The sequence below is a fragment of the Podarcis cretensis genome, assembly GCF_951804945.1.
Source record: "Podarcis cretensis genome assembly, chromosome: 1".
Taxonomy (NCBI): Eukaryota; Metazoa; Chordata; class Lepidosauria; order Squamata; family Lacertidae; genus Podarcis; species Podarcis cretensis.
The window spans coordinates 45147426-45160088 of NC_137170.1; the positions used below are offsets into that span (position 1 = coordinate 45147426).

A 12663-nucleotide genomic window follows, 5' to 3' on the forward strand; every position below is an offset into this window, starting at 1 on the left:
CAGAACCAATAAAGATCACTCTTGCCCAGGCAGAGTCCCAGACTAGTTCTCTTTGCCCCCATAGTTGGCACCTAGTGCGGAAGCAGAAACTAAGGAGTTTTGAAACTTTTTAAGTGAGTCCAGAGGAGTTCAGAAAGAAACTGTTAACCCAGCAAGGCTCCAGAGGAGATTAAGAGGCTTGTATCTCCACTGCAAATTCCTCCTTCTCCTTCTAAGATTAATCTACTGGGATCATTGTTCACAGCTAAGTCTTCTTGCTTTTTCTGACTTGATCTTTGCACCCAAGGTGACACTTGGGCACCCGGGCACCTTTCATGCCAACTCTGAGATTCCCACTGTGTCTGCTGCAGCTTTTGCTCTTGGAGCCCAGGTGGCAGAGAGGGAGAATCAGTAACCAGGGCACGACACAGATAGATTATTGGAAGCACAAGCAAGACGTTCGTTTGGGACTTGTTCGGTTCTCCCAGGTCCTAATTTGCACTGGGATTCTCTGCAGGGTCCAATGGTGGGATCCTGACACCCTTCTTGCTGAGGAAAGCTTGGGGGCACAGAATCACTCAGATACCTGAAAACCCTTTATGGCCTAGTGGGGTGGTCCAACTCTTTTCTTCTTCTGCATATGGGGCACCTGTGCACAGGACATCTCTGGATCCCAGGCTCTTGGTCCAGCTCATCATGACAGCTGTCCCAACAACATTCAGTTCATCCTTAAAAGATGCGAACGGTTAAAAACAGCATGATCTCCCTGGACTCTCCCCGCTTATTGCGTCAGAGAGTGGGTTCCCTGCACTGCCACCATTGTCAGCATTCTGCCTTGGAAGGGAATTAACAAAAGCCCAAGGCAAGCGGCTGAGGTGATCCAGCTTCCTTCTGCTTCGGCAGGGTTGCGGAAGGAGCTTGTGCATACTACTTGCATGAAATAAAAGAACCCATTCAGATGGCGATGATGACATGAGTCGTGACTCTCTGCACACAGCGGCTTTGCTCTTCTTTCTCGCACCATTTCTGCTGCTGCCGCTCTGCTAGAGAGGCTCTGTCTTGACAGATTAGAATGAATTTCCTCCTGTGCATTGGAATGCCACGCTTGCCCCGCCGAGTACAGCCTATTCTTCCTGGTTTGCACGTCCACCAGTCACTGTACAATGCTAATCTGTCTTCTGAGTCCTTCCCCCAACCTTCCTATTTCTCTTTTTCTTTTCTTTTCTTTGCAACCGGTGATGTGGGGGGGGGGGTGGAACAAAGCGAGAGCAGCTCAGATTTCAACCTCCTCAGGCAGCCTCATTTTCCTAAGCTTCCCAGGCTTTTCTGTCCCATGCTGGAAGGGAAAAAGAAACAGGGATTTCACTCTCCAGTCAGGCTTAACATGACAGCCACCCTCAGTTATAGGGCCTTGGGGAATGACAAAATGTTGAGTACCTCTCAGCTCTGATTTTTATTTACAGGCACCCTTGTCCACTGACCCATATTTCTACCTGCCTCTAACTGACAGAATGTTTGTCATTCTTGTAAGCAATGTTGTTGTTTTTTAAGCCAAAAAGTGGTACCCACACTTTTAACATCCGGGGGGTGGGGGGGGGAAGGTGCCTGTTCTTCATACCCTTGAGTACCTGCAGGAAAAAAGCATTGCTGGTAGCGTTGGAGACAGCAACAGTTCCCTATGTCATGCCCACACAGGAACACCACCCCACTGTTTGTTGTTAACAGGTTTTATAGCTTCACAGACCTGCACTGTATGTTTGACCAAAGCTGGCAATGGGACAAAACAAATGTGACTGTACATCAGGAGCATGGTTAATGTAGTGCCCGCCAGATGTTGTTGGACTGGGCTTATGGGAGTTGTTATCTGAACTGGAGGCTGCTGTGCCAGCTACCCTTGCCATTCACCATAGAAAACAATAATTCTATCATATCACTTTCAAACAATAGTTTTTAAAATGATTAAGATTCTCTCTACAGTTCAGTGTGCAGGTGTATGTGTTTTTTTAAAAAAATTAGGCATACAAAAGTACTAAGTCAAATTAAAAGGAACCAAGATCCAAACCCCCAATTATCCTGTGTGGAAGAACACAGCTACAAATTGCATCTTATTAGATAAACAGCAAAAGATAATAGTGTTAGATGGGAGGAGTATTTCCTTCTGCTAACTGAGCACACAAAGCCAAATCCAGATTCAGAGGGCTATATCAGGGCGAACAATTAAGTTCCTCTAGAAATGCACATAACTGCAAGCCTTGAAGGATTTTGTTGAACGCTTATTTATTTTTTGTTGAACTGTCACTTCAAAATGTAGCTCATTTATAGTCTTCCTTCTTCTGTATCCTTGGTTTGTAAGACAGTTTTGTTGATAATGAGCAGTTCCCAGAGTCTATCATACCGTTGCTGGACAGATGGAGTTTATTGCTTTCCCATTTGTGCAGTTGACTGAAGTCTTGCTTCAATTAGAAGAGAGAGAAAAAATGTGGGGAGGCGGAAGGAACCAGTTTAATGCCAAGTGCTAGGAGTTGTTTTGTGCCCATGAGGCTCAGAAAGAGTATCTTTGGGCTTTTTGGAGGGCTGCAGTTGGTGATGATGATAACCACCTTCAAAACTCTTGGGTCATAGGGGATGCCCTCTAAATGGGACAAAATGTTCCCACATGCCCAAGCAGGTGTCTCCCAGCCAAGAAGTTATTCTAGAGTTTTTTGGTTTGCTTACAGCCTCTAGCATTTTGAAGAATTAGTCATTGCATATCAATGTTTTGAAGCCAAGATTATGTGAAAATGTATTACTTGTTGGATGCAACTCTCCTAAAGATTTATGGCATAAAAAAAAATGAGTCACTTTATTAAATCCATGAGAGTGTATTTGGCTTGTGTGTTCATATCTGCTTTATCTCCCTTCTGCAACAGGTGGCTGAGCTACAGGAAGATGACGTTTCCACAGAAGTTGTCCCTGTCCCCTCCTTTTCCCAGGCTTTTCCAGGATTAAAGCACTCTACCAATTATAGTGCTCGGGTCCAGTGCACTAATGAACTGGGCAGCTCCCCTTTTACAGACTGGGTCTATTTTCAGACCATGGGATTAGGTAAGAACATGGTTTCATGGAAATAGTGAAACATTTTCCATTAAGCTATGCAGTTCTAGGGCAGAAAACCATTGAACAACTTGACTGCATCTCCCATTGTAGTAACTAAATACAAGGACCATATAATTCACATGGCTGATTCAAACAACCAGCCATCAGCTTCAATTTTTTGCCATTGTTGTGCCTTAGACTGTAGTTTACTCATGGCAAATCATGTGAGGGTGTTCCTAGTTTATGCAGGTATAAAGGTGATGCTGGAGTTTCCCAGTATTCACAGCTTATTCCAGGAGAGAAAAAGAATCTTAGATGTTCCAGGACCTAACCCCACTCAATGGACCAGAATGTGGTCTAAACCCCCCTTTAAATCCATATTAACGAAAAGAAAAGAACTCACACTGAAACTCACCTACAGGTGGTACCTAACACCAAGGAAACTAGCGCTAATACACCCAGGAACCTCACCAAAATGCTGGAGAGGGTGCACCTCCACAGGCACATACCTCCACATGTGGTGGGAGTGTCCCAAAATCCAACTATTCTGGACAACAGCCATGCAAGAAATATGTAAAATAACAAAGCAAGTATTAGACTTCACCCCAGAATTGGCCCTACTAAACATCTTCCAAGACAACAATGCCCATTTACTCCACAAAGAACTCATAACCCACCTACTTTCAGCAGCCAGAAACACCATAACCAGACACTGGAGAGACCTGTCAGGAGTAAGCATGGACCAATGTTACCAAATAGTATGGGAATCAGCCCTACTAGAAAAATTAACTAACAAACTGAAACTGACACGGGGACAAACAGAAGAAGACACCTTCACCCCGGTATGGCTCCCCTTTATCACATACACAGCCCAACAGGACAATGACAATAATCCACCAACAGCATACAAATCAATATGGCTAACTTGATCCAAAACACCCACCCACCTCACTCACACACGAAAACAAAGATCACCACAGCCAATCACAAACAAACAATCACATCCTAGGCCAACCCCAACCTCTCTCACCACCAAAGGAACACAAGTGAACAACACAAGCACGCTGACACCAAACTACATACATTAAGCATAATAGAAACACCGCTACCCCACCCCACCCCCATCCATCTCCCCTCCTTCCACCCTCCTTTTTTCTTTTTTTTTCTTTTTTCTTCTCCCCCTAATGTCTCAACAAATGAAATGGATTTGTAAAAATGTTACACGGGGGAAAAAAAAATACACGAGGCATTACACTTACACTGTAAAACAAGAAAACCCTTAATAAAATATATTTAAAAAAAAAAAAAAAGATGTTCCAGGACCTTTGGTGAATTTGCAAGGGAACTAGCAAATGAAATAGCTTTTTGCCCTAAGGCTGTTCCATACCTCTCTGTCCCTGAGAGTTCTCTCTCTCTCTCTCTCTCTCTCTCTCTCTCTCTCTCTCTCTCTAACAACAGGATATATGTTGTGATTTTCTTTCCGTTACAGCACCAAACAGTACTCCACAAAACGTACACATTATCCAAAGAGATTCTTGTCTGATTTTGGAATGGGAAACAATGGCTCCAGAAATGCATAGGGAAAATGCCCTCGGATACAGGTTGGAGTGGAGTCAAGATAACATCACTCAGGTAACAGACTGAGCAGCATAAACATTGCCTTGGTGGATCAGAGCATGGTCCAAATTCTGTTCTAACCAGAGCCAGCCAAACGTCCCTGGGATCTCACAAGCAGGTCATGATAATGAGGACCATCCGTTGTTTGTCCTAGTCATTTGATATACTCAAGCTGTGTACACACTATAACTTAAATGCACATTTGAAACACACTCTTTCTATCAAAGAATTCTGGACACTGTAGTTTACCCCTCACAGAATTGCAATTCCCAGCAGCCCTTAACAATCTGCAGTACCCAGAATTCTTTGCGGGAAAGAATGTGCTTTGAATAGGCTTTAAAGGCAGCACTTTTTTTCAGCCGGAATGTGCCTGTGAGTACCAGTGCCATTATAAGAGAACAAAGAAGGTGTTCATGGTGAGTTATGGCACCTCTTTTTCTAGAAAAACAGCACAGTTTAAAGGTATAGTACATACATATCTTCAGATGCCTGAAAAGAGAAGTTTCATTCTGCTATGTTGGCTCATAGCAGTGATAGACTTATCCTCCACAAATGGGTCTAATCCTTTGAAGAAGCCATCAAAGCTAGTGGTTGTCACCACATCTTGTGGCAACGAATCCCACAAGTTCATTAATGCAAATTATGCAAAAGGACTTTCTTTGATCTGAGCCTACTGCCAATGTTTTCACACACGAGGCTTAAATGGATTTCTGCCTGTATCCCTCCGTAAAGAGAAAGGAATACCTATATCAGTTAGAATAGACTTTTGACTATGTTTTTTCATAGTATGCAACAGTTAACAATGGTTCTGTCACTTGTGTCAGGAACAGTAGAACACGATGCTTCTCTGTCTAGTCATGTGTAAAAATTGTGTTAGGCAGAGCAACTTGGATAGTAGATTCATCAGGAGGAAGCTGATAAAGGCTAATCATACATTCTGGATCAATAAAATTCATCGTATTCTGTTTGTCACAGACTATTCCTTGTTCCAGATTTGCCAGGCAATATCTTGAGCTGTATCTCAAATTACAGTGGTACCTCGGGTTAAGTACTTAATTCGTTCCGGAGGTCCGTTCTTAACCTGAAACTGTTCTTAACTTGAAGCACCACTTTAGCTAATGGGGGCCTCCTGCTGCCACCGCGCCACCAGAGCACGATTTCTGTTCTTATCCTGAAGCGAAGTTCTTAACCTGAAGCACTATTTCTGGGTTAGCGAAGTCTGTAACCTGAAGCATATGTAACCTGAAGCGTATGTAACGAGGTACCACTGTACCATCAATTATAAAAGTAAATTATAAAATTAATTCAGAGTGAGAAATTTAGTGCTTAGGGAAGGTTCTAGACCAGGGGTAGTCAACCTGGCATCCTCCAGTTATTGTTGGATTCCAGTTCCCATCATCCCTAACCATTGCCCATGCTAGCTGGGGCTGATGGGAGTTGTAGTCCAGCAACACCCTCTGGCATTCCCTCCCCTTAGATATTTGACTGGCTCCGTTTCTGTTGTCTTTTCATGGCCTACTGAAGACCTTCCTCTTTCAACAAGCATTTTAAGTTGAGATCTTTACCAGACTGCATCTGCGTTGGAATGGTTTTAAATATGTTGTTATTGTCGTTATCACTTCTTGTTTGCTGCCCTGGACTCCTTTGGGAAGAAGAGTGGAATATAGAAAAGTAATGAATAATAAATATCATCAGAGCACCATATTAGCTGCCTGTGTTCTAGACTGACAGCTTGGAAATGAATCCTAAAAAGCCACGCGCAAGTTTTAGGGATGGGTTTGTGTCAAACTGGAATGTGGTAACATATGTTATCCGCAGTCTGTTCTGGGTTTGATTTTGTGCAACATGCTCATTAAGGAGTGGAGAATTTCCTCCCCACCCCCCACCCCTCTCCTAAAGCGGCTGTCACAGAGTTTGTAGGCACTACAATATGACAAAGAAAAAGAGAGAGAGATTACAATCCCACATCTCCAAGTATTTATTGCACCTCTGCAGCTAACCTTGGATTGATTATTAGGAATTTTAATAAAAGTAAAATAATAAAAAAGCAATGCAGGCACAACATATTAGTACGCAGTGGTACCTCAGGTTACATATGCTTCAGGTTACATACGCTTCAGGTTACAGACTCCGCTAACCCAGAAATAGTGCTTCAGGTTAAGAATTTTGCTTCAGGATGAGAACAGAAATTGTGCTCTGGTGGCGTGGCAGCAGCAGGAGGCCCCATTAGCTAAAGTGGTGATTCAGGTTAAGAACAGTTTCAGGTTAAGAACGGACCTCTGGAATGAATGAAGTACTTAACCAGAGGTACCACTGTAATCGGTTTTGGGAAATCCCGGGGTTCAGAAAATTGTGGAGTTGCCTAAAAGTATACCTGCATTCAGGGAGCCTTACAGCTTCCTTGTGTGGTATTGTAAGCAAGTGCCAGATGAGTGCTGATCACCAATGGGTTTTTGTTTGCTTGCTTGCTTCAGGGGGAAATGATCGTACAGGAGACGAGAGCCAACCTCACTATGTGGAATCCCTTAAGAGATCTTACCATCAGGGTGTGTGTACTCAACTCAGCAGGCTGCGGGCCTTGGAGTGAACCCTTGCTGCTTACAGCTGAAGATTTAATAGGTGAGTTGCATGTGCTGTAAGCTTCTTCTTTTATAACTGCATCTTCTCCTACTGTGCTTGCAATGAGCTGCTGGTTGCCACCGTGTTTTTCTATCTCTGCTCTTCCCAGCACTTACAACTGCATGTGTTGCATTTTTAAACGGAATGAGACCGAAGCGGAACAACGTGGAGCAATCTAGCAAAAGCAAAGCGAAACAAACTCAGCTGCAACTGAGTTGAAAAAAATCTGTGCATGTGCGCTGAAAAATCTAGTTCTCATAATCCTTACAGGTTCCTCTACACCTGGGTTTTGTGTTAATTTCTATACACTGAAGGTTCTGTTTGTGGATTGTGGGGGATTTGACTGTGAACAATAAAGTGTGTATATATGGATGGATGTACATGTTGGTTTCTGCTCTCTTCACTGTGCAGCGAAAGGCTTGTCACAAGACAATGTTTACATTCCACAGACAGCATTACTGTTGTGTTTCCCACGGGAAAAGGAGACTGGATGTGACGTACACTGGTTTCCTGTTTTTCACTGTTCTTTGCAGTTCAGTGTGATTCTCTCCGTGCTTCAGAGGAGAGAGGATGCAGTTTTCTGCTCCGGCAGAGACAAGATGGTTTTCTGTAATCTACCAGCTTTGAAATGTAAATAAAGCGATATAGAGCATGTTGGCACGTATTCCTCATCATTCCGCTGTGCACTTGGATGCTACAAATCAACATTCTGGTTATGGGCCCAGAAGACGCAGTCATTGGAATTCCGGAAAAAGGATCGGAATGCAGAGGGACGGATCGGACGGTATCTGCGCGTCAAGATGATTGATGAGGTATGTGCTACTGCTCCGGGCAGCCTGCCAGCTTCTATTTAATGGCTTTATGGCTGGACTTTGAACTTTTATGTCCGTTTGCCGGAAACAGGCAGCGGCTATGGCTATGCTGGCGAAATCGAAAGTAACTTTTGGGCTGAAGCAGCTGCTGATAACAGAAGTGACGCAGCATGTTTTAAAGGCAGCAGAGAGAAAGCTGTTTTGAACTTGCCTTTGGAATGAGGCTTGAAGCAGCAGAGATGCAGCTTGTATAAAGCAGCTTGTTTAAAGCAGCAGAGATGATGCAGAAGGCTAATGCCAGAGTCATGATGGCCCTTCAGGATGCTTGTGGGATTCCCAAGCTCAATAAGAAGAACTACGTGGACTGGGTTATCTATGCAGAGGCTATTCTGCGGAAAGAGGGTCTGTTTGAGGTTATTACAGACACCCCCCCAGCTCCAGTTACAGATGCATGGAAAGTTAAAGATTCCAAAGCAAGGGGAACTCTTACATTGATAGTATCCCCAGAAGAGCTCTGTCTATTGCGTGATAAGACCTCAGCCAGAGAAATTTGGGGCGCTTTGAGGGAGGCACACTTGAAGACAGAAGCTGAATCTACTATGTTTTACTTCAACAAGCTGCATAATATGGCTAGCTGCAGAAGGCTGGCTGATGCAAGTGGGGAATCTGATGCCCATCAGCCACATGCTCAGCTCAGAGTAGCCTGTGATACTGCCATGATTCAGGATGAAGCAGATTGCCAGGGTGATAGCTGCATGGGAAAGGGGGAGTCTTCACAGACGTCATCCCAGAGTGCAGTGGAACCACCAGATGGCGCTAAAGCTTTGAAGGCAGTGAAATGCTACTCCTGTGGACGTCTAGGCCATATGAAGAGGGAATGCAGATATCCCAGGGCCAAGACAGAGCAGCGCAGCGAAAGCTCATCGCGTGGAAAAGGCCAAAGCAGAGGCAAAGGTCCGGTGTCCAGGACAACGCAGCCCAAAGCAATGGTCTCACGCTTCACTCCAAAAGTTGCAGAGGTCCAGAAGACGTCTAGATCTTTCTTCGTTGTTGATTCAGCAGCAACGCACCACATGTGCAACGATAAGCGACTGTTCGTGTCTTTTACACCGCAGGAAGGTGCGATTCACCAGGCGGATGACCACACAATTCCCAGTAAAGGCTACGGAACTGTTGTTCTTCACAGTTTGAACTTATCGATACAGAATGTACTTTATGTTCCAGATGCTAAACATAATTTGCTCAGCGTTGGACAGCTGAATGAGCGGAACATTGACGTTTCCTTTAAGAACAAAAGGTGCATCATCACAAAGAAAAATGATTATGTATTGTATGCTGAATATGTTGATCGTTTGTATGTTTTGTATTATGATGATGTTGTGCAGGATGATACTTGTTGCATTGCAGGTTCTAACAAATGTTTGCATGCAGAATGTATTCATGATTTTCATCGAAAATTTGGACATTTGGGTTTTGAGGCAGTATCTAAAATGCCTGCCTTGGTTGAAGGTATGACTATTAAACCCTGCAGGTACCACATGAAGTGTAAGGCATGCGCAGCAAACAAGGTGAAAATGGCTGCGAAAGGTAAGGTGTCTAGTAGGCAAGCTACAGAACCATACCAAATTGTTCATGCTGATTTGGTTGGACCACTAGCGCCCTCTTTGGGTGGAAATAGGTACTTCATGGTTCTCATTGATGCATTTTCCAGGTATATTCATGTGTACAATCTCAAGCAGAAATCAGAGGCTTTTCCTAGGTTCAAGGAATTCTGTGCTTGGTTGGAAAATGTGCATGGTAAGAAGGTAAAGACTCTTTTCAGTGATCGCGGAGGGGAATTCACTTCTCAGCAGTTTGAAACTTTTCTGACTGAGAAAGGAATTCAACACGATTTGTCTAGTCCTCGCTCGCCATGGCAGAATGGACTTGCAGAACGAGCAAATCAGACATTGCTTCAAGGGTTAAAAACCTTGCTGCATGATGCAAATCTTCCAGAGAGTTATTGGGCCGAAGCTCTCTCATGTTTCACTTACAGTTATAATCGCAGGTTATCTTCAGCGATTGGTTGTACCCCCTATGAGAAGATGTTTGGCAAGAAGCCATACATCAAACACATGAGAATTTTTGGTTCTGACATGTGGGTTCACTCACCACAAAACTCCAAGTTAGACAAGCGTGGTTTGCATGGTATCTTTCTAGGTTATGAGAAAGGTTCTTACAGAATAAGGATGACTGACTCTAAGACCATTAAGCTCACAAGAAGTGTTGAGTACAATGCCAAGTGGGGGGAGAATGTGGGAATTTTCCAATGTTATCCTGATGACAGTGATGAGACTGAGGATAGTCAAATGCAACCACAGCAACCCACACCCACTGATGAAAGTTCTGATTCTGAGTCTGAAACTGAATCGGGTGATTCAGAGGATTTCAAGAGTGCGAAAGCCTCTATGCGACCCTCTGAAAGTTCTGATCAGGAATTGGAGGAACCATTGTTCACAATAGGTCGTTTTTCTCCTAAGAAGGAAGAGGAGAGTGTTGAAGACCTAAGGCTAATTCGCAGGTCACAAAGAGCCACAAAAGGCAGACCTCCAAAGAGATTTGCTGATGAGTTTGCTAAGATAGCAGTAACAGCTGTTAAAAGCTCCAAGAAGGTATTTGAACCTTCAAGTTTCCAAGAAATCCAGGATTTGGATTCAAAGGAAGCTGAGCCATGGTTAAATGCCATGAAGGCTGAGCTTGATTCCTTGGAAAGGAACAAAACATGGGAACTTGTTCCAGTAGTTCCAGGAATGAAACTGCTTGGAAGCAAATGGGTCTTCAAAGCGAAGACTGATCAAAATGGCAAGATAGTCAGACACAAAGCCAGATTGGTAGCCAGAGGTTTTGCACAGGTACCAGGTGAAGACTATCACGAGACCTACTCACCCACAGTGAGGTATGAGAGCATTAGGCTTATGCTCAAGCTAGCTGCAGAGGAGAATCTACACATTAGTCACCACGATGTGAATACAGCTTTTCTGTACGGATCTCTAAATGAATCACTTTATATGCTTCCACCTGATGGCGTACAGGTAAAACAGGGATTTGTTTGTGCTCTGAAAAAGTCCCTTTATGGTCTCAAACAAAGTGCACGGTGTTGGCACACAAAACTCACTGAGGTATTGTTTTCTCTAGGTTTTAAGCAAGGGAAAGCTGATCCATGTGTATTTGTCAAAGAGGAGGGGCAAAAGAAACTGTATTGTTTGTTTTATGTTGATGATTTATTATTCTTTTGGGATGATGTCACGATGTACAATAACGCCCTAGCTCAACTGAAAGAACACTTTGACATGAAAGATCTTGGTGAGGTAAACAACTACCTATCTCTGGAAATAGAGAGAGATCAAGATGGTAACATTCTAGTACACCAGTCACGGAAAATTGCTGATGTGTTAGGCAAACTAAACCTGATGGATGCTAACCCTGTAGACACACCGATGATAACAGGTTATCAGGTAGATGACACTGAAGAAGCATTTTCTGACACTACACTGTACAGAAGTGTGCTAGGCAAGCTAAACTTCATTGCCAGATGTTCAAGACCAGACATTGCTGTTAGCTGTAATTTGCTAAGCAGACAAGTCAACAATCCTACTGTTAAGGATTGGAAAGCTCTGAAACGCGTAGCGCGGTATTTGAAAGGCACTATGCATTACAGACTGAGATTTAACAATCAGAAGTCTGGTGGTCTTGAGATATTTGCAGATGCAAGTTTTGGAAGTGACACTACAGACAGGAAAAGTACGTCTGGAGTTTGCTACATGTACAATCAGGCTCTATTTGATTGGTCATGCAAAAAGCAAACAACAGTTAGCTTAAGTACTTGTGAAGCTGAACTGAATGCACTGTCTTATTCACTAAAGGATTGTGAATGGTTGTTACAATTGTGCAAAGATATGAAAATTCCTGTCAAATGTCCAATCCAGGTTTACCAGGACAACAAAGCATGTTTGGCTTTGCTGAATTCTGAAGGTTGTAAGCAAAGCACGAAGCACTTGCAATTGAAGGTGCAACATGCTAGGGAACGTATTCAGAAGGGACTCGTAACGGTGTCCTATATGCCAGGTAATGAAATTCCTGCTGATGTATTGTCCAAGATTGTATCAAGGGATCAACACTGTACCTATGTGCAGAAGTTGGGTTTGTACTGATACTGTACGAACACGCTGCCCAGTGGTGTTCACAGAAAGGGGGAGGATGTTGGTTTCTGCTCTCTTCACTGTGCAGCGAAAGGCTTGTCACAAGACAATGTTTACATTCCACAGACAGCATTACTGTTGTGTTTCCCACGGGAAAAGGAGACTGGATGTGACGTACACTGGTTTCCTGTTTTTCACTGTTCTTTGCAGTTCAGTGTGATTCTCTCCGTGCTTCAGAGGAGAGAGGATGCAGTTTTCTGCTCCGGCAGAGACAAGATGGTTTTCTGTAATCTACCAGCTTTGAAATGTAAATAAAGCGATATAGAGCATGTTGGCACGTATTCCTCATCATTCCGCTGTGCACTTGGATGCTACAAATCAAC

At 43.6% G+C, this 12663-nt stretch overlaps 1 protein-coding gene across 3 annotated transcripts in view; it reads left to right on the forward strand.

Annotated features, from left to right (window-relative positions):
• The window catches only part of TYRO3 (TYRO3 protein tyrosine kinase), an 81609-nt gene that overhangs the window by 39258 nt on the left and 29688 nt on the right, over positions 1-12663 (forward strand). For all 3 annotated transcript variants that reach the window (XR_013835568.1, XM_079964423.1, XM_079964422.1), the window contains exons 7-9: positions 2889-3063; positions 4544-4686; positions 7146-7290. Coding sequence is in view for 2 of the 3 variants with exons in the window: in XM_079964423.1 (XP_079820549.1) it covers positions 2889-3063; positions 4544-4686; positions 7146-7290 (463 nt within the window). In the remaining variant the exon portion in view is untranslated. The remainder of the gene's footprint in view (positions 1-2888; positions 3064-4543; positions 4687-7145; positions 7291-12663) is intronic.